A 22,074-nucleotide genomic window follows, 5' to 3' on the forward strand; every position below is an offset into this window, starting at 1 on the left:
AGTGATTATAATTGCAAGAGAAACTGGGAGGCTGGTTGTACCCACGTTGATTGATTGATCAGCTTGGTACATTCAGCCTACCGATTATCGATTCGAATCTCAGCTGGTTCCTGCTGAACTGGCTGAGATTCAAACCATGTATGGATGGCCTTAGTCTTCTCCTTGCTCTAGGAGGCCAAATGGAGTGGCAGGGGATTAAAAGGAAGGTCATTAGAAGCATCTGAGAAGGGTGGCAATTGAGTCAATCTGTTGATTTGACTTTCATGGCCAAAGCAGAGGTCCTCTTTACAGAAATAATTAAAGATTCAGCAATTTGCAAGTTTCTAAACCGCATGTCAGTTGCAAGTGGTGATAAGTGGCTGGAGATCTAGAAGAAAAATGCCCAATTACACAAAAAAAAAGAAAGAAAAGTTTGCAAATATGTTGAGAGTTGCAGATTCTTCACTAATAAGGCGTCGTTCAGCCTGCCATCGATTTTTATTTTTTTTCCCCGCCGCGTGCATAAATTGTCAGCTGGCTCCTTCAGGGTATTTCTTTTCCATCTTCCGGACCATCAGTATTCGAGCCATAATACAAACAGAATGAAGGCGGCAATCATTTTTCTGCCTTCCGATGCTTCTACGTAAAGTACAGCAGCTTTTTCCATCTCTGTAGGCAAGGAAGCGGCCGGTACCCCTGGGCTCCGCAGAGTGTGACCGCCGCGCGTTTTAGATTATTTACACTTCACAATGAACCGTCGTTCCCGAGTGTTAAATGTTTCATGATCATTTTCTTTTTAGGTCTGACAGGGTTTAAATAATGAACGCGCTATGTACATAAATAAAAAATAATGTTTGTCTCTTGGAGCGTCTGGCATTCTCGTCTTCTTAGAAAGTGAAGGCGTAGACCACGCCGACCACCACAATGTTCCCGATGGTGGCGATGATGGCAATCCATAGCAGTATGGCGTCGTTGGAGGAGCGGGTGGGTTCTTCGGGGGGGCTCTGGGCGGTGGAGGCCGCGTGGACATTGGCAGAAGAGTTAAATAAGGAATATTCTGTTCCAAATTCCTCGTTAGGTGAATCCATGAAGGCCCCTCCCATTACGGGGAGCTGTAGGAAGAAACAGAAAAGTCAGTTTAAAATCTTTTAGAGAAAAACAAAGGATATTCAAACAGTTAGATGTTGTCTACAGATTATTCATTTAAAGTTTAAATGAACTGTGCCCCAAAAAAGTCTGGCAGAGGACAATAGGTGCGTGCACCCCAAAGCTTAAACACACATGCATATGTGTGCGTCTACATATACACAGGGCCGGTGCTACCACTAGGCGAACTAGGCAGGCGCCTAGAGCGCACTGCCACCTAGGGTGCAGCCATGGCCAGTGCCACATTCCTCTCCTGTCACCTCCTCATCCCCAGTGGACGTCACCACTAGAGAGGGGGTGTATACAGGAAGGGGGGTGTAGGGTTAAAGGGGGGCAGTGTGTATAGGAAGGAAGGTGTAGGGTTAAATTGGAGCAGTGTGTATAGGAAGGGGGGTGTAGAGTTAAAGGGGGTGTAGGGTTAAAGGGGGCCAGTGTGTGCAGGAAGGGGGTGTAGGGTTAAAGGGGGCAGTATGTATAGAAATGGGGGTGTAGGGTTAAATGGGAGCAGTGTGTAAAGGAAGGGGGGTGTAGAGTTAAAGGGGGTGTAGGGTTAAAGGGGGGAAGTCTGTGCAGGAAGGGGAGTATAGCATTAAAGGGGAGCAGTGTGTGCAGGAAGGGGGTGTAGCATTAAAGGAGGGCAGTGTGTGCAGGATGGGGGTGTAGCATTAAAGGGGGCCAGTGTGCGCAGGAAAGGGGTGTAGGGTTAAAGGGGGGCAGTGTGTGCAGAAAGGGGGTGTAGCATTAAAGGGGGGCAGTGTGTGCAGGAAGGGGAGTGTAGCATTAAAGGAGGGCAGTGTGTGCAGGACGGGGGTGTAGCATTAAAAGGGGCCAGTGTGCGCAGGAAAGGAGTGTAGGGTTAGAGGGGGGCAGTGTGTGCAGGACGGGGGTGTAGCATTAAAGCGGGCCAGTGTGCGCAGGACGGGGGTGTAGCATTAAAGGGGGCAGTGTGTGCAGGAAGAGGGTGTAGGGTTAAAGGGGGGCAGTGTGTGCAGGAAGGGGGTGTAGCATTAAAGGGGGGCAGTGTGTGCAGGAAGGGGAGTGTAGCATTAAAGGAGGGCAGTGTGTGCAGGACGGGGGTGTAGCATTAAAGGGGTATAGGGTCGGGGGGCATAATGTGCAGGAAGGGGGGCAACGTGTACAGTTTTTTTTTTTTTTGGGGGGGGGGGTGCAATTGGCTGGTCTTGCCTAGGGCACAAAATTGTCTAGCACCGGCCCTGCATATACACTATATGAATGCAGAGAAGTGCGATCTGGATGTAACATCAATGTGGTGTGCCTCCATCCCAATATGCATACAAAAACAGAAAAGCCACCGAAGTGGCTACATTTGCCCGGGGGGACTTTATATGAGGGACACTTATATTTATAAAGACAAAGTAGAATTGCATACTATAAAAATTGAATGATTTTATTGCACAAATAGCAAAAATTACATTTAGAAATTGACCCATGAGACATGTTGGACTGATCCAATAAAGCAATGATAAATTACCAATATAAGCATACACATGAAAATCATAATAAAACCCTGCATCTTAATGCACTCTACGCATTTCGCAAAGTAAGATTCGCTTCTTCAGAAGTGGATGCATGTCATGCATCTAAAAAGTAAAACAGTAGTATAAGTATTGTATATATATTATATTTTATAGGTATCTAGACTGTATCAATATCATGGGTATTGAGTCAAACATTGGACAATGAACTATCAAAGCTCTATACTCACTGAATCAGTCTGCTCAGGACAAAAACTGGAGAATGCGGTCGGCTGGGAAGTCTGACCCGGGAGCCGTGGGGGGGACCAACGAGCAAAGGGATGATGAGGAATGCAGGGCAAGTGATGCAGTGTATAGCAACTGTGTTTGGGTGTAGATGGGAGGGGGGGGAAATAGGGGAAGATCAGTATGCCAATCAGAGACCAAAAAAGTATATAAGTCAAGTATAAAAAAGTATGGGTGACCAAGAAGTAATGATAGCTGACTGGCAAAGTAGGATATGTAAAGTGTACAGTGAGGTGTGTCATTCAACAGCCAAACACTGTTGTATAATGGTGAAAATAATTACTTTTGTATATACTTTATAAGTGGGATCTATAAAACGAGTGGAAAAAATTATACGGAATTGAAATTGAAAACTTTAATTAATAAATGATATTAATTAATATCACAGCAAGTGAGTTCAGAATTTTTTCAATTTCAATTATTATAATTTTTTCCACTCGTTTTGTAGATCCCACTTATACAGTATATACAAAATTAATTATTTTCACCATTATGCAACAGTGTTTGGCTGTTGAATGGCACACCTCACTGTACACTTTACACATCCTACTTTGCCAGTCAGCATTACTTCTTGGTCACCCATACTTTTTTATACTTGACTTATATAATTTTTTGGTCTCTGATTGGCATACTGATCTTCCCCTATATTTTCCCCCTCCTAGCTACACCCAAACACAGGTGCTATACAAATTCCTTTAAATAGTGCCTGGGGGGTCCCCTAATGTGGCACATCGGTAGAATGCATTAAACATACTACAGCAAAAATTAAATTTCTAAAGAAAAAAAAACGAGTCAAATCACATTTAAAATTACTCGTGGTTACAATTGCCGGCAACCGGATATCAAAAAAATTTAACAAAAAAAAAAAATGGCGTCCCCCCCAGTCCACACCAGGACCTTATCCGGGCACACAGCCTGGCAGGTCAGGAAAGGGGAGGGGATGAGCGAGCCTCCTGAACCATACCAGGCCACATGCCCTCAACATGGGGGAGGGGTGCTCTGGGCCCCCCCTGGAAAGGATGGTTCAGAAGGGGGGGGCGCACACTCACTCGTCTCCTCCCCTTACCTGACCTGCCAGGCTGTGTGTCCAGATAAGGGTCTGGTATCAATCCAAAATGGTAAAATCTGGTGTGCTGATTCAGGCTATAGATACTCCAGCACTGCGATGTCCCTGACATAATTCCTGATTCTGTGTTTGTCCACCTGAGAGTTCTGGATGTTCTTGCCCACCTTGGTGTGTCCACGATCATCCTGTTATGTTCTCTTTGGTATAAAACAAATACAATTTCCAGAAGGGGTGCTGGGAACCCCTCATAATGGGCACAGCAGGTGTAAAGACCTGGGAACTCAGCACAAGGATAATGGGAATCCCTCATAATGGGCACAGAAGATGTACAGACCCGGGAATTTAGCACAGGGATGGTGGAAACCCCTCATAATGGACACAGAAGGTGTACCGACCTGGGAACTCAGCACAGGGATGGTGGGGACCCCTCATAATGGGCACTGCAGGTGTACAGATCCAATAACTCAGCACAGGGATGGTGGGAACCCCTTATAATGGGCACTGCAGGTGTACAGACCCAAGAACTCAGCTCAGGGGTGGTGGGGACTCCTCATAATGGGCACTGCAGGTGTACAGACCCAAGAACTCAGCTCAGGGGTGGTGGGAAAATCTCATAATGGGCACTGCAGTTGTACAGACCCAAGAACTCAGCTCAGGGATGGTGGGAACATCTCATGATGGGCATAGCAGGTGTCCAGACCTGGGAACTCAGCTCAGGGATGGTGGGAACCCCTCATAATGGGCACTGCAGGTGTACAGACCTAGGAACTCAGCTCAGGGATGGTGGGAACGTCTCATAATGGGCACAGCAGGTGTACAGACCCGGGAACTCAGCACAGGGATGGTGGGAACCCCTCATAATGGGCACTGCAGGTGTACAGACCCAAGAACCCAGCTCAGGGATGGTAGGAACATCTCATAATGGGCACTGCAGGCATGAAAAACCAGAGAACTCAGCAAAAGAATGGCAGGAATCCCTTAATACAGAGTACAGCAGATGTACAGACCTGGGAACTTGGTATAGGCATGGTAGGAACTCCTTATAATAAGCACAGCAGGTGTGAAAACCCAAAGGGGTGGCCTTTTAGGAAAATAGTAATAATAATAATAATAATAATAATAATAATAATTAAGAAAACACACAGCTATCTCTTACTGGGTCACCCTGGAATATTCTTGCAATAAAAGCTCTTTAAGATAGAGTATAATATGGGATGGAAATGAGCCAGACCTCGGGGTCAATTTAATAAATGGCCATTTGAACTCTATGGAGGAATCGTCCTGCACGCAGCTGAATGTCTACAAATTGCTTTGCAATAAGTGTCAGCAGTGTTTTATGTTGGTCGGTACATTCACATATCGCAGCGCATACGGCCGGCTACAAAATCCAATCACTGGTGGGGGAAAAAAAAAGTAGCTCTGAGCTGAGCGTGAGATCAATGATTCAAATTAAGCTCTTTATTATGGGGAACCATGCCTCTATTTTTCACGATATCCATGACACTTCGGAGCCATTTGGCAGTTACTGTGCACTTGGTGGATATATAAAGTATAGAGATCCGGACTGTACTGATGTGACCTCAACAATAAGTGCTCTATGATCATAAATGGTCCATCTAGCCAACAAATCTGAACTTTGACTGTGTTCACAGTAATGGTGAGTATATAGAGAGGCAGAGATACCCTGGCCATATGCAACACCTCCCACCCATCTTTGGGTTCATTCGATAAGCTGGCTATATGCTCAAACTTCAGCCGATTTAACAGGTCGGCATGACCGCCTCAACAAAAGCTGATATTTCAATAGACTTTTGTTGAAGGAGCCAAGTGGAAAATTGTCACCCAAACAGTGACTGCATCCAATCAGATGTATCATCCTATGTAGGAATGAACAGAACTGCCCTGGATTCGGTTTGTCTGCAGGGTTCGGCAAACATCCAAAACGTTCAGATGCCGAACCTGAACCTCAATAAAATGAAAAGAGGCTGCCTATGTCGGACCCTTAATCCAAACATGCAGCCTGGTTTGCCAGGAAAGGGGCGGAGGGAAAGATATGCAACCACCCCCCCCTCCTCCTGAAGCATGCAAAGCCACTTGTGCCCTCAAAATGGAGAGGGAGCAGTGGCGGCCGGTGCGTTGGGGGCACAGGGGCGCCGCCCCCCCTATCCATGCGTCCGGCCCCCTAATCTACATGCGGGTCGCCAGACACATGGAGTTCAATGGGGTTTTTTTTTTTTCTTTTAAAGCAGGTGATTAGAGCCAGAGGCTCTAATAGGCTTCAGAAAGTGGTGGACACGGGGCGCAGAGCACTGCGTCCTCAGCGCACCCATTGTGTGACAATGGCGAATGAATATTCGCTATTGTCACACGGATCCTCCTCCTGGCCAATCAGGAATTGGGTCCGCGACCCGTTTCCTGATTGGCCGAAAGGCGAACCTTTGCCATTGGCCAAGAAGGAGGAGGAGGACTCGGGAGACGCGGAGGACTGAGGAGAAGCCACCGCTGCATCAGGTAAGTGTACTGGTCTCTCTGCATGCTGTTCACTCTGCATTGAAGAGGGCACGCTGTTGTCACTCTACATTAAAGGGGGCAGGCTGTGGTCACTCTACATTGAAGGGGGCAAGCTGTGGTCACTCTACATGGAAGGGGGCACGCTGTGGTCACTCTACATGGAAGGGGGCACGCTGTGGTCACTATACATTGAAGGGGGCACGCTGTGGTCACTCTACATTGAAGGGGGCACGCTGTGGTCACTCTACATTGAAGGAGGCACGCTGTTGTCACTCTGCATTGATGGGGGCACGCTTTGGTCACTCGGCATTGATGGGGGCACGCTCTGGTCACTCTGCATTGATGGGGGCACGCTCTGGTCACTCTACATTGATGGGGGCACTCTGTGGTCACTCTGCGTTGAAGCGGGCATGCTGTGGTCACTCTGCATTGAAGGGGGCACGCTGTGGTCACTCTGCATTGATGGGGGCACGCTGTGGTCACTCTGCATTGAAGGGGGCACACTGTACTTTGATCACTGAAGGCCCCTTTCACACTTTTGTGACCTCAAAGTCATGCAATGTTTTGCCGCAAAGCAATGCCTATTACATGAGCACCAGCCACCACTGAGAGGGAGTACTCTGCCAAGGGTGCCCCATGGTCAAGAACCCTGTCCTCATATTAATAAGGACAAGGACCTCATCCCCTCATCCCTTCAACTCTGGCCTGGTGGTTGTCTGTGGGCAGGGGGCTTATCAGAATCTGGCCCCCAGATGCCACAACTTTCCTCACGTGAATGAGTAAGGGGGACAAAGTACCCCCCTACTCATTCTCAGAAAAAAAGAAATGTAACCTGGAAATAAAGACACCCAAACATTTGTCAAGTCCTTTACCACCTGCCAACCATCTAACTGGTAAAATATGTTAAATACCGTGGTTATGGCTGCAGCTAGATGCCATAACCCCAGTTTTTTGTTTTCCCTTAGGCGCAGCTCTTTCAGATAAAAGCGATCCCTGCAGCGCATTTGCCGCAGGATCACTTTTAGAAGCGGCGGGGAAGCCACTCGGCTGTTATTACAAGTAGCCAGAGGGGATGCCCCCCTCCTGGTGGTTCCGGGCTTACGTTACCGATCGTTGACTCCGGGAACCATCTGCCTTCGGCAGCATTGTGCCAGAGAGATAAGGGATGGCAAGATGGCCACCACTCATCTCTATGCTCCTCAAGGACCAGAGTGACTTTATGACATCACTTCCAGTTCTCTGGCCATGCAAACATGTTTTTTTTTCTTAAAGCAAAAGATTTTTTTTTTTTTTGATCGTTTGCTTTTAAAATGGTTTTAAATCCACTTTGATGACTTTTACCTGTAGGTAAGCCTATAATAAGGCTTACCTATGGGTACTGTAAATATCTCCTAAACTTGCACCGTTTAGGAGATATTTACATTGCATGCAGCCGATGAGCTCTGTAGAAACGGCCGCCTGTGCGCTGATGAATTGCGGACAGTGGGTAGGGATAACAGTGTCCCGGGACCATAGTGTTGAGAAAGGTGGTATTATGTTAATTATCCATTATAGAGACAGGTACAGTTATATGGAGTTCCACTTTAAGCACCTAACTCAAACCAGTAAGGTAATTTTTTACTGGAAAAAATGATTAGCTCCTCTAGCAATACATTTTTGCTTAAGTAGTCAATTTTAATTTAGAATTGATATTTAAAGTGCTCTGTCAGTGTTTCACACCGCCGAAACGCACGCCATGCAAAACAGTTTCGCCGGTCTTGCCTGATGTGCTAATAATCTACTCTCTGCTGGAGGATATTAATATTTCATCGCCCCGATAGCAGCTAACCATCTTCTACCGGCATACATAAATTACTGGAATATGACAGCCAATGCCGCGACCCAACGCACTCCTTCCTTTACACAACTCATTTGCATAGGGTTTTAATTAGAGAAAAATATGTAACTGCAGGAAGTATAAAGTCCTTCACATATCTAATATATATATATAAATATATATATATATATATATAAATATATATATATATATATATATATATATATGTATATATATATATATATGTATATATATATATATATATATATATATATATATATATATATATATATATATATATATGTATATATATGTGTGTGTATATATATATATATATATATATATATATATATATATATATATATATATATATATATATATATATATATATATATGTGTGTATATATATATATATATATATATATATATATGTATATATATATATATATATATATTTATATATACATATATATTTATATATATTTATATATATCTATCTATTTATTTATATATATATATATATATATATATATATATATATATATATACTGTATTTTCTGGCGTATAAGACTACTTTTGAACCTCAAAAAAATCCCCCAAAAATGGGAGGTCGTCTTATACGCCGAGTATAATATCTCCAAGGTAACCTAAGTATAAGTATTACATAATAGGGGGGTCGTCTTATACGCCCAGTCGTCTTATCGTCTTATACGCCGGAAAATACGGTATATATATATATATATATATATATATATATATATATATATATATTTATTTATATATATATATATATATATATATATATATATATATATAAACTGTATATATATTGGAAGAGGATACATTTACGAGAAGGGTTCAGTTTTCATCAATGAATAATTGAAGGCTTAAAAAAAAGCAGTCTCTTCAGAGTGAATCCGAAATGTAGGAATGGAAACTGAGAGAAATAAGCACAAATGTAAGAAACAAAGTTACAAAAAAGGAAGTTATTTTATAAATAATATATATGATGCTAGCTACTGTAAGTGATGCTATTAGAAGGCATGAGATAAGTTATAGCAACTGGAAAAAAGGAAGCGCTTCTGGTTGAGGCTATCATGTAGAATAATAAATAATAAAAAACGTAAATGGTGATACAAATGTAAGTGGGGTATCCTGAGTAAAGGCTCCACACCAGGAAGATCCAAGGTAAAACAGTTTATTAGTTAAAACGCTAGACATCAAATGATACAATACTGGATGACACTTGTTGGAGTGTCAGGTTGAGCCTGTGTACTTGCACCACTGCTGCCAGATCCTTCATAGCCGTAACACCATGAAATTAGATAAGTTATACCATAGGGACTTGTTTATTAGGGATGAGCTGGACTGCCCTGGGTTTGGTTCCATGAACTTCAAAACAGTTTGGATGTCAAAGTCCGAACCCCTGTTATCTTGCCATTAGGGCTTTATTGCTTCAATCTACACCAACAATGGGGTACTATTTCTTCCACTAACACCAGAAAATAGGACAATATTCCTTCCACTGACAATATAGATGGGGCACTATTTCTCCCACTGACACAAATGATGGGGCACTATTTCTTCCACTTATAGCAATGATGGGGCACTATTCCTCCCACTGATAACAATGATAGGGCACTATTCCTCCCACAAACACCAATGATGGGGCACTATTCCTCCCACTGACACCAATGATGGGGCACTATTCCTTCCACTGACACCAATGATGGGGCACTATTCCTCCCACAAACACCAATGATGGGGCACTATTCCTCCCACTGACACCAATGATGGGGCACTATTCCTCCCACTGACACCAATGATGGGGCATTATTCCTCCCACTGACACCAATGATGGGGCACTATTCCTTCCACTGACACCAATGATGGAGCACTATTCCTTCCACTGACACCAATGATGGGGCACTATTCCATCCACTGACAATATAGATGGGGCACTATTTCTCCCACTGACACAAATGATGGGGCACTATTTCTTCCACTTATAGCAATGATGGGGCACTATTCCTCCCACTGATAACAATGATAGGGCACTATTCCTCCCACTGACACCAAGGAAGGGGCACTATTTCTCCTACTAATACCAATAATGGGGCACTATTTCTTCCACAGAAACCAATGATGGGGCACTATTCCTCCCATTGACAACAATAATGGGGCTCTAGTCCTCCCACAGAAACCAATGATGGGACAATATTCCTCCCACTTATAGAAATGATGGGACACTATTCAACTAACACCAATGATGGGGCATTATTCTTTCCACTGATAACAATGATGGGGCACTATTCCTCCCACTGATAACAATGATAGGACACTATTCCTCCCACTTTAGCAATGATGGGGCACTATTCCTCCCCCCTCCCCAATACCAATGTTGGGGCAGTATTCCTCCCACTTATAACAATGATGGGGCACTATTCCTCCCACTGACACCAATGATAGGACACTATTCCTCCCACTGATAACAATGATGGGGACTATTCCCCCAATTATACCAATGATGGGGCACTATTCTTCCCACTAATATCAATGATGAGGCATTTTTTTCTCCTCCTACTGCCCACGGCATTATGATTTTTACACCCACTAACCACCAAGTCTAAGGTGTATTCCACCCCCGCTGGCCACAATCCAGTCCTCCCTTAGTCTGTAAGACAATAAACTGGCCCTTTGCCTAAAATGTTTGGAGACCCCCTGACCTATAGCAATGTCACAGGCCAGACAACTATTATACCCTTTGCAACAGGGGTAAACAAGAGCAACAATCATTGATATACTTCTCTATTAGGCCTGTACTCACAGTCTTCCCAATACGTGAATGCCTCCCTCAGACTCCACAGGCAGACTCCTTTGTGAAGCTTCCAGGGCAGATCCTCAGTGGCACCCTTTTTTAATTTGAAAGGGAGTTGTGCTGTATAGACCCCCAAGATTAGCACAGCTGGGATCTCGAAGGCCATGCTGGACCTTCAGCAGAATGGCCAAAAAGGGCTGGCAGCCCTTCTGGCTGGGAACCTCTCCTCCATGGAAAATAACCCTAGTCTCTTGGGTTCTGGATTATTTATGCACTGCCCAGCCAAAATCTGGGCACACCCCCCCAGGGATTGGCTGGAGCTGCATAAATATTCAGGCTGCTTATTTAATCCTCCCACCCACTATGTTCTGGAAATCTCCAGAAAAAAGGGGGAAGCAGTCAAACTTGCAGACAGCAGAACCCAGAACAGCCCAAAGCAATCACACACATTGCTCTGCTGATTACAGGAGAGCCACAGAGCAAAATTGGCCTAACCAAAACCCAGCAGCCTAGCTAGGAGGGTGCTACACTAAGATAAGTTACAGTATCAGGAGAGACAAGATTAATTAAATGTCAGAAAAAACATTTATTTTATTTTATCTGCAGCCTTGTATGGGACTAAGCCAACCAATGTTGCTCCACATTTAGTGTCCTAAAAGTGCCCTCTAAATTACTGGTCTGTGATAGTTTTAGACAAGCAACTGTAAGCAAAGTGATGCTGTAAGAAGATATGATAAATTACACCACAGGGACCCATTTATGATTTTTTTTATCTGCAGCCTTGGTTCCATTCTTTGCTAAAAATGTCAAACCTGTTCCACAAAAGATGTTCCAAAGGTGTCTTAAATGACTGGTCTGTGAGAGTTTGCAGGCCAGCAACTGTAAACTAAGATAAGTCATTAGAACAGGGGTCTCCTAACTTTCTAAACAAAGGGCAAGTTTACTGTGGGCCGGACTGTTGCCAGTGGGAGTAGAAAAGTTCCCAACGTCTGTGGGAAAAATTATATTAAGAAAAATTGCCATAAGATATGAGCCACACCCCTATGGACTGCAGACAAAATATAGGAGAAAAGTGGGGCTTTGGAGGCTCAGATGAGGTCGTCAGAAGACTTAAACGCCACACAAAATATATAAAAAAATGCATTTTATTAAGTATCAATTAAAAAAAGGCAAAAACCATGCCTAGAGACACACATATATAATGAACACATATATTAAAAATCAGAACACTACGTAGGTAACCAGATGGTACAAGTCTCAAATAAGTTGGATATGGTCCCTGTGTTTTTCCAACGCGTTTCGCTTGACTTAGCTTCTTCAGGGCTTAGGCAGGCAATCCTGTATGGATGGTATATAATATGCCCGAATATCCAGGTCTACAGGCTACGCTGTGAGAGGACACGTAAAGGGGCAACAAGTCCCTTCCATATAGTTATGGACACCCGGGATCGTGATATATAGCGTCCTGAGTTTACACAAAAATACGGAAGACCTGGATATTCGGGCATATTATATACCATCCATACAGGATGGCCTGCCTAAATTATTTTGCCCTAATGTGAAGGAAATAACACTATATAGTAGATGTACCGATACGTCTTATAATATAATTTGGATATATGGTCCATGTCTATTTAAACATATTATCTTCTACACATTGTGTCCGGATCGTTGATCTGCACCAATTCGGAACACTAGCTGGTTCTCTGGTCTCTGCCCTAAGCCCTGAAGAAGCGAAGTCAAGCGAAACGCGTTGGAGAACACAGGGACCATATCCAACTTTTTTGAGACTTGTACCATCTGGTTACCTACATAGTGTTCTGATTTTTAACCACTTAAGCCCCGGAAGATTTTACCCCCTTCCTGACCAGGGGGTATTTTGCTATTCGGCACTGCGTGACTTTAACGGACAATTGCGCGGTCGTGCGACGCTGTACCTAAACGGATTTGACGTCCTTTTTTTCCCACAAACAGAGCTTTTTTTTGGTGGTATTTGATCACCTGTGCGATTTTTTGATCATGCGCTATAAACAAAAAAAGAGCGTAAATTTTGCAAAAATATCAATATTTTTTACATTTTTTTATATGAAATTCCCCAAAAAAAAAAAAAGTAAAAATCTAATTTTTTTAACATTTTCATCCAATTTGTTTTATGCTACATATGTTTGGTGAAAAAAAAACGCAAAAAGCGTATTTTGATTGGTTTGGGCAAAAGTTATCGCGTTCACTAACAAAGGGAAAGATTTTTGTCATTTTTGTTGGGTTTTTTTTAACGCGTAATGGCGGCGATCTGCGATTTTTTTTTGCGGGACTGCGACATTGCGGCGGACAGATCGGACCCTTGACTGACATTTTTGACACTTTTGGGGTTACCAGTGACATTACTACAGTACAGGCACGCGCTCGCTCCCCAGAGCCTCACAGGCTAGTGACGTATATATACGTCACTTTGCCTGTGAGGGGCTGACCGCCGCAGTATATGTACTTGCGGTGGTCGGCAAGTGGTTAATATATGTGTCCATTATATATGTGTGTCTCTAGGCATGGTTTTTGCCTTTTTTTAATTGATACTTAATAAAATGCATTTTTAATATATTTTGTGTGGCGTTTAAGTCTTCTGACCACCTCATCTGAGCCTCCAAAGCCCCACTTTTTTCTTATATTTTATCTGCAGTCTGTGGGAAAAATAATGCCCCATTGTTGGTTTCACTGGGAGTAATTGCGCCCTATTATTGGTGTAAACAGGAGGTATTGTGCCCTATCGCTGATGTCATTGGGCCCCATCATTGGTGTCATTGGAAGGGATTGTGTCCCCTGCATTGGAGACCACTGCCTTAGAACATGAAGTGTTTAAGCTCTTTTGGTCCTACCTCTCCTGTGGGTCACAGGAGGAGTGCACTACATACTGCACTCCTATGACTCGTATTCAGTCCCACTGTCGGCTGCTGTCAGGGCTCATTTACACCACATTTGTTGGGCCACATTGGTAAGTTCAGTCTCAACTCATGAACAAGGCAAAAAGCCTCATGTCAAAAAGCTAAAGTGTTCATTGACACCAAAAATCGGCTTCAAAATAAAAAGAAAAATTTGGTTAGGTTAGACTTAGTTTGACTTTAATAAATTCTAATATCTACTATGTTCTTTTCCAGTATATGAAGTTTTTGAGATCAGAAAACCACAAATTGTTTTTTTTGGCAAGATATGACAGCCCTTATTTCACCCATTGTAACTGTTTAACTCTAAGGCCAGGGTCACATACACTAAATTGCCCAAAGTGCCCAAAGTATTGGGATGCCTGCCTTTACACACACATTACATTTATTGGCATCCCAGTCTTAGCCCATAGGGTTCAATATTGAGTTGGCCCACCCTTTGCAGCAGTTATAAGAGCTTCAACTCTTCTAGGAAGGCTGTCCACAAGGTTTAGGAGTGTGTCTATGGGAATGTTTTACCATCATTCCAGAAATGCTTTTGTGAGGTCAAGAATTGATGTTGGATTAGAAGGCCACAAAGTTGGGAGCATGAAATTGTCCAAAATGTTTTGGTATGCTGACTCCGTAAGAGTTCCCTTCACTGGAACTAAGGGGCCAAGTCCAACCCCTGAAAAACAACTCTACACCATAACCCCCCCCCCTCCCCACCCCCCACCAAATGATTCTGACCAGTGCACAAAGCAAGGTCCATAAAGACATGGAGGAGCAAGTTTGCACTGGAGTAACTTGGCTGGCCTGCACTGGATGGAACATTTTTGGGATTAATTAGAGCAGAGACTGCGAGCCAGGCCTTCTTGTCCACATCGGTCATCAATGCCTGACCTCACAAATGCGCCTCTGGAAGAATGGTCAAACATTCCCATAGACACACTCCTAAACCTTGTGGACAGCCTTCCCAGAAGAGTTGAAGCTGTTATAACTGCATAGGGTGGGCCAACTCAATATTACATAGTTGCATAGTAGGTGAGGTTGAATAAAGACAATAGTCCATCCAGTTCAACCTGTGTAGGTGTGTGTGGCTGTAATCATCTCACATAGCCCTTAATGTCCTGATCCTTGAGATGTAAGTCTAAGAGTCTTTTGAAAGCCACCATACTTCCCGCAGAAACCACCTCTTGTGGTAGAGAATTCCACAATCTTGTAGCCCTAACAGTAAAGAACCCCCTGCATTGCCTGAGGTTAAAACGCTTCTCCTCTAATCGCATTGTATGTCCTCAAGTCCTCATGCAATTCCTTCGAATGAACAGCTTTTTTTCTAAGCTGAGATCCCCATTAAGATATTTATAAATTGCTATCATGTCCCCCCTCTGACGTCTCTTGCCAGGGAGAATAAATTGAGCGATTGCAGCCGCTCTTCATAATTAAGGTCCTCCAATCCCCTAATTAGTTTAGTTGCCCTTCTCTGTACTCTCTCCAGCTCCAACACATCCCTCCTGAGGACTGGCGATCAGAACTGGACAGAATACTCCAGATGCGGTCGGACCAGAGTTTTATAAAGTGGAAGGATTATAGTCTTATCTCTGGAATACATCCCTTTCTTTATGCATGCTAATAATCTGCTGGCTTTGGCAGCTGCCGCTTGACATTGCATGCTATTGCCTAATCTATCATCAACCAAGACTCTCAGATCTTTCTCCATTTTTGATTCCCCCAAGGGTTCCCCTCCTAACGTGTATTGTGTTTTTATGTTTTTAGTCCCCAAGTGCAAAACCTTACACTTCTCCACGTTAAACCTCATTTGCCATGTCGTTGCCCACTCCGTAATTTTGTCCAGGTCATTCTGTAGGATATCTGCTTCATGCTGTGCAGTTATTGCCCTGCCCAATTTTGTGTCATCTGCAAAAACTGATAAGGAACTACTGATCCCGTCCTCAATGCTGTTTATGAATAAATTGAACAAGGTTGGTCCCAGGACTGAGCCCTGGGGCACCCCGCTTACTACCTCAGACCAGTCTGAGTATGCGCTATTTATTACCACCCTTTGGACATGGCCTTTTAGCCAGTTTCGTATCCAAGAGCAAACCCTGCTGTCGATACCTGCAGACCTTATTTTATAAATTAAGCGCTTATGGGGAACTGTATATTGAACCCTATGGACTAAGACTGGGATGCCATTAACCACTTGCCGACCAGTCACGTTGACTGTACTGCGGCAAAGTGGCTCGTTATCGTCTGGCAATGTAGACCTACGTCACCAGACATTCCCCTCTCTCGGCGGCGCGCGCGCTGCAAGAGGCTCGCTCCCGCTGTATTCAGTCACAGCGGGAGTCGGGCCAGGGGAGGAGCAGCGGTGATACACAAGCGGGCGGATCTCCTAAATGACAGGCAGGGTCAGATTGCAGGGTTCAGCATTGCTGAACCTGCGATCTGTCCCTGTGTCACTCAGTCACCTCCCCCCACACACGTCAGTAAGCACCAGGCATACATTAACCCCTCCCTCTCCAATAAAAATTAACCTCTTCCCTGCCAGTGTCATTTTTACAGTAACAGTGCATATGTATAGCACTGATTACTGTAGTAATGTCACTGGTACCCCCAAAAGTTTCAACAATGTCAGTCAAGGGTCCGATCTGTCCGCCGTAATGTCGCAGTCCTGCAAAAAAAATCGCAGATCGCCGCCATTACTCGTTTAAAAAAAAACACCAAAAATGACAGAAATCATTCCCTTAGTTAGTAAACGCAATAACTTTTGCGCAAACCAATCAAAATACGCTTATTGCTATTTTTTTTACCAAAAATATGTAGCAGAAAACAAATTGGCCTAAAATGATAAAAAATTTAGATTTTTACATTTTTTTGGGGGGGGGGGGATTTTATATAAAAAAAATGTGAAAAATATTGTTATTTTTTCAAAGTAAGTTTGAATCCTGAAGTGGTCACCTTCTTGGATTTATTTATTAAAGTTGCAGAAACTCATAGCAACCAACTGGATTTCAGACTAGGTGCTTGGTTGCTTTGTTTGAAGGAAGCTGTTTGATGGTGTCCTATGGTTCAAGGCAATGGAGTCCTGAAAGTGCACTTAGGAGGAGGCGATGTGTGAGACTAGTCTAGGTCTGATGGTGGCAATTTAGTAAAATGTTTGAATATTGATGCACTAGTCATATGGCATCCCATGATATTAAAGCTCTAATTCTGAGAACCACTTACCATTAGAGTCAATGCCCTTGTATGTGTGCCACTGAGCTAGCAAATAAATGATTGTAAGCTTGAATCCTCAGGGGGCTAACCTTTCAGATTTCGTTATTAAAGTTACAGAAACTTTATGCAACTAATCAACTTTGAGATGAAGTGTTCTTCCATATAAGTTTCTATGTGCTATTGCACTTTTTAGGCAGTAGTTGAGATAGTGCCCTGTGGTTTGTGGCAATGGACTCTTGAAGGTACAGTTTTACCAGATAGGAATTTCCTCTAGGCAGAGTGAGAGATTTGTCTAGGTCTGATGGTAGCAGTTTATTAAATTGTGTGAAAAATAATCCATGAGTCATATGGTATTTAATTAAATTAAAGGTCTAGTTTTGAGCACTCCCCACCATCTGCATCAGTGGCCTTAAATGTAAGACATTAGGCTAGCAAGCAAACTGGTTGCATGTTTGAATCCCCAAGTGACCACCTTTTCAGGTTCGTTTATTGAAGTTGCAAAAATCTAAAGCAACCAATCAACTTTGAAAGTGTCCTTTCTTATTAATTGCTGTGGATTATTGCATTTTGTAGGCAGCAGTTGAGATAGTGCCCTGTGCTCCATGGCAATGGATGTACAGTTTTACCAAAAGGGGAATTTCCTGTAGGCCAAGTGTCAGACTAGTCTAGGGCCTAATGGTAGAAAATTAGTAAAATATTCAGCCCCTAGTCATGTGTTATTTCATGATAAATTAAGCTCTAGTTTTAAGCCACACCCACCATCTGAAGCAATGGCCCTGCATGCTTGCTGCTGATCTCACAAACAATAAGTTTGCAAGTTCAAATCCTCAAGCAACCACCTTTTCATGAATAATTTCCTAAAGTTACATAAACTGAAGAAGCCCACCATAACCAATCAACTTTCACACTAGGTATTATTTCATTATAGTTGCTTTGGGTTATTTTACTTTGAAAGCAGCAATTTAGATAATGCTCAAGGTAAAGTTTTACCAGATGGGAGTCTCCTTTGGAAGGTCAACTTGGAGACTAGTTTTGTTAGATGATGGCAATTTAGTACAACGTTTAAACATTATTCCACTGATCATATGGTATGTCATGATATTACAACTCTGGTTTGCGGTTCCACCCACCATCTGAGATTATAGCCTTGGGGACATGTTGGTGATCTCACAATCAACATGATCATGGTTTCAAATTCTCAGGCGGTCACTTTTCCAGATTTATTTATTAACGGTGTACAAACTGCTGAAACCAATAGCAAACAATCCTCTTCATATTGGTTGCTATGGGTCACTACACTTTGCAGATTGGATCTTGGTTGAATTTAGGATGTATAGGCACTACTGTCAGGCATAGTCGACAGGTCTGTGGCGCAGCATGTAGGTAGGAGAAATTGAAATCTGAAGGCCATGAGTTCAGTTCCCAAAGCAGATCAAATGAGTGTCTGCTCAGAGCTGTTTGGGGGCGGAACAGCAACAATGTGCTTGGTGGCAAAGGGGCATCTCTGTGTAATGAGAGGTTAAGGAGCAGACCTTCTCACTGTGTGACCTTGAAACCATGTCAATGAAATCCAGTTATGTAACCATCAAGTGGGTGTTCTTGAAACCATGTGAATGAAAACCACAAGCAGTGGGTTCTGTGCCGCAGTGGAACAAATGGGAACTTGAACATCAAAAGTACAGGACAATTGGTACTGAAAGCTTAGGAAAGAATTCAAAGCACAACTTGTGTGAAGCAAGCATCCTAAAACCAAGGAAGGATATTATTTTTTTTTGGGCATTTTAACAATGAATCTCACATTTTTCATCAACATGCCCTTCTCCTTTGCAGGATTCCTGCCCCGGCTTTAGGGTCACTCAATCCTAACCAATGGGGGTCCACACCACCAACTTAGCCAAGTCTTGACCACTTCATTGCAGTCTTTACAATTTCATCCACCCATCACACAATTCCCAAAGACTTGATGCTACTTTGAGGAACCATCTTTGCTCACTCATGGGAATTGAACCTACAGGCCTCTGATTCAAACTTCAGGAGCTTACATGCTGCACCACAGGACATGAGGACGTGAGGAGGTGAGGAGGTGAGGAGGTGAGGAGGTGAGGACGTGAGGACGTGAGGAGGTGAGGAGGTGAGGACGTGAGGACGTGAGGACGCGAGGACGTGAGGACATAAAGACATGAAGACATGAAGACATGAGGACATGAAGACATGAAGACACAAGAACATGAAGACATAAAGACATGAAGACACAAGAACATGAAGACATAAAGACATGAAGACATGAGAACATGAAGACATGAGGACACGAAGACATGAAGACATGAAGACGTGAGGACATGAGGACGTGAGGACATGAGAACGTGAGGACATGAGGACATGAGGACGTGAGGACATGAGGACGTGAGGACATGAGGCCATAAAGACATGAAGACATGAGGACATGAAGACACAAGAACATGAAGACATAAAGACATGAAGACATGAGGACACGAAGACACGAAGACACAAAGAAGATGAAGATAAGAGGACATGAGGACATGAAGACATGAGAAATAGTTACTAGTGAACCTATATCATGTATCTAGATTCTCTAAGCATTTGGAACATAAAACTATTACCACACGAGAGTCAAGCTAAGAAATCCACAGCTTTCTGCATTTAACAGGAGCACACCAACAGCATGCACCACAGGCTCTAGCCAGCATTATAGCTTATCTGTAGAGCTATATTCCAAGAATGACATGATGGGAACAATCGAAAAACATTTAGTGGCCCTTACCACATCAGATTCAAACTAAGAAATCCAGGGCTTTCAGCATTCAAAAGCAGCGTACCAACACCATGCACCACAGGCTCTAGCCAGCAATGCAACTTCTCTGTAGAACTTTATACCAAATATGACATGATGAGAGCAATTGAAAAACATTTGGTGGCTCACGAAACACAAAGCTGTGTTCTAAGCATGCAGATTTTAACACACAACCTTTAAGCTACAAAACAAGCACTCTACACTTTGAGCTACATTAAGAGATTGCAGGCAGCCACTTGCAGACCTTTCTATTTTGGAGGACTTCCTAAATACAGTGCTCATTTTATTTGCGGCAAATTAGTGCAGGGTTGGGGATTCACTAAGCAGTAAAGAAAACGGTAAGGTTTACAGTTTCCCTAATTAGACACCAGTGGTGGCTACCTGGCAGGTTATCTTTATGGGTACAGGCTCAGTTAGGAAGCATGCTGCACATGGACATTGGATGCGAAGCATATCCAGTTTATTTTGGCCAACAACCAGACTTATTTGATATTGCTTCCCTAGCAGAAAGCTATTGGGATAAGTGCCTAGCTCAGGCCAATAAATGCATGTGGCGTTCAGAATAACACAGCACTCTGCAATACCTGACGAACATACAGGCTTTCCAATCTGAAGGTCCGTGCTTTGCAAACGCTGAAAAGCTGAGCAATCGGGAAGCCTCTGATCCCAGATTGGAAAAAAATGAAAATGTCAACTTTACCACTGATTTGGAGAATGTGCAGTGAAGCTCCCACTCTGGAGGCAAACACAGGCACCATATACTGAGCACAGGGACCCCATGGAACATTCATATCTAAGAGTACATACAGTAGGGAAAATAATTATTTGATCCCCTGCAGATTTTGTAAGTTTGACCACTTACAAAGAAATGAAGGGTCTAAAGTTTTTTTATCATAGGTGTATTGTAAATGACAGAAACAGAATATCAACCAAAAATCCAGAAAAAACACATGATACAAATGACATAATTTGAGTTGCAGTTCAATTATTTGATACCCAAGTAAAACATGACTTAGTACTTGGTGGAGAAACCCTTGTTGGCAAGCACAGAGGTAAGACACTTCTTATAGTTCGAGATGGGCTGTACAACCCCCTGTTCGGTTCGCAACAGGACTTTCGGGTATAATGAACCCCATTGAATTCTTAATATCCACTAGAGGGTATCGGTATTCAATCAGTTCCCGCTCACTGTCTATTGGCTAAAGTTCCCACTCTGGAGGTATATAAGGAGACGAGACCGAGTTTAGCACGTGATCCCTGATGACGTCATACGTTGAATGACGAAACGCGTCGGATCCCGTGCTACGCCCTACGTCACTTCCGGTTCCCTGGAACGCAGCCGGAACGCAAACCGGCTGCGGCGATACTGCAAGCTGTTCCTTGTAAACCTGAATGTAAGTGGCTACATTTTTATTTAAAATATGGAATATACATATTACACCATGAGCTTCCTCTGTTTCCTTATGGCTTGATCGTATATGGCTTGAGTGAAGTATCTAGCGGAACCCACACCAGCCCTTCTCACACAGTGGAGAAACTCCCGAGTTTTTTAAAGAGAGTGGAGAGACGAGAGTCTGGCCGAATACCGGGACTTCTTTGAAAGCTACCACTTACCCATGCTAGACCCCAAGGGGTCATCTGGTAAGTGAGTGGGGCACCTGGTGACGGATTCCTTTTTTTCCCTCATTTGCATGAAGGATGCTATTTTTCTGAACACCAAGCACTGCAATCACTTTGATTTGTTTGCTGCACAATTGTACTTGCACTTTCAAGTTTTAAGGACTATAATTTGTACTCATATTTATTTATTTATAGTTGCACAGTCACTTTATGTTTTATCACTTGGGGCAACCCATAATCAATTATTATTGCGATTTGTGTTTTTATGTATTGAATTGCACAGATATTATTGAGCGCTGTCCCCTTTTGTTTCACATTTCACAAACACATTGTTGTTTTTTGACTAGCAGCTCATTTTTCTAAATCAACTTTTATTAATTTTATTAATTTAGAA

At 43.2% G+C, this 22,074-nt stretch overlaps 1 protein-coding gene across 1 annotated transcript in view; it reads right to left on the minus strand.

Moving 5' to 3' along the window:
* Positions 1-531: 531 nt before the first annotated feature.
* LOC309569526 (uncharacterized protein C14orf132) overlaps positions 532-22,074 on the minus strand; it is a 111,606-nt gene continuing 90,063 nt past the window's right edge. Inside the window, exon 2 of the mRNA XM_082275391.1 lies at positions 532-1,091. Coding sequence (XP_082131517.1) covers positions 867-1,091 — 225 coding nt within the window. The 3' untranslated portion in view covers positions 532-866. The remainder of the gene's footprint in view (positions 1,092-22,074) is intronic.

This window comes from Pelophylax lessonae, assembly GCF_965119305.1.
Source record: "Pelophylax lessonae genome assembly, chromosome: 13".
Classification (NCBI taxonomy): domain Eukaryota; kingdom Metazoa; phylum Chordata; class Amphibia; order Anura; family Ranidae; genus Pelophylax; species Pelophylax lessonae.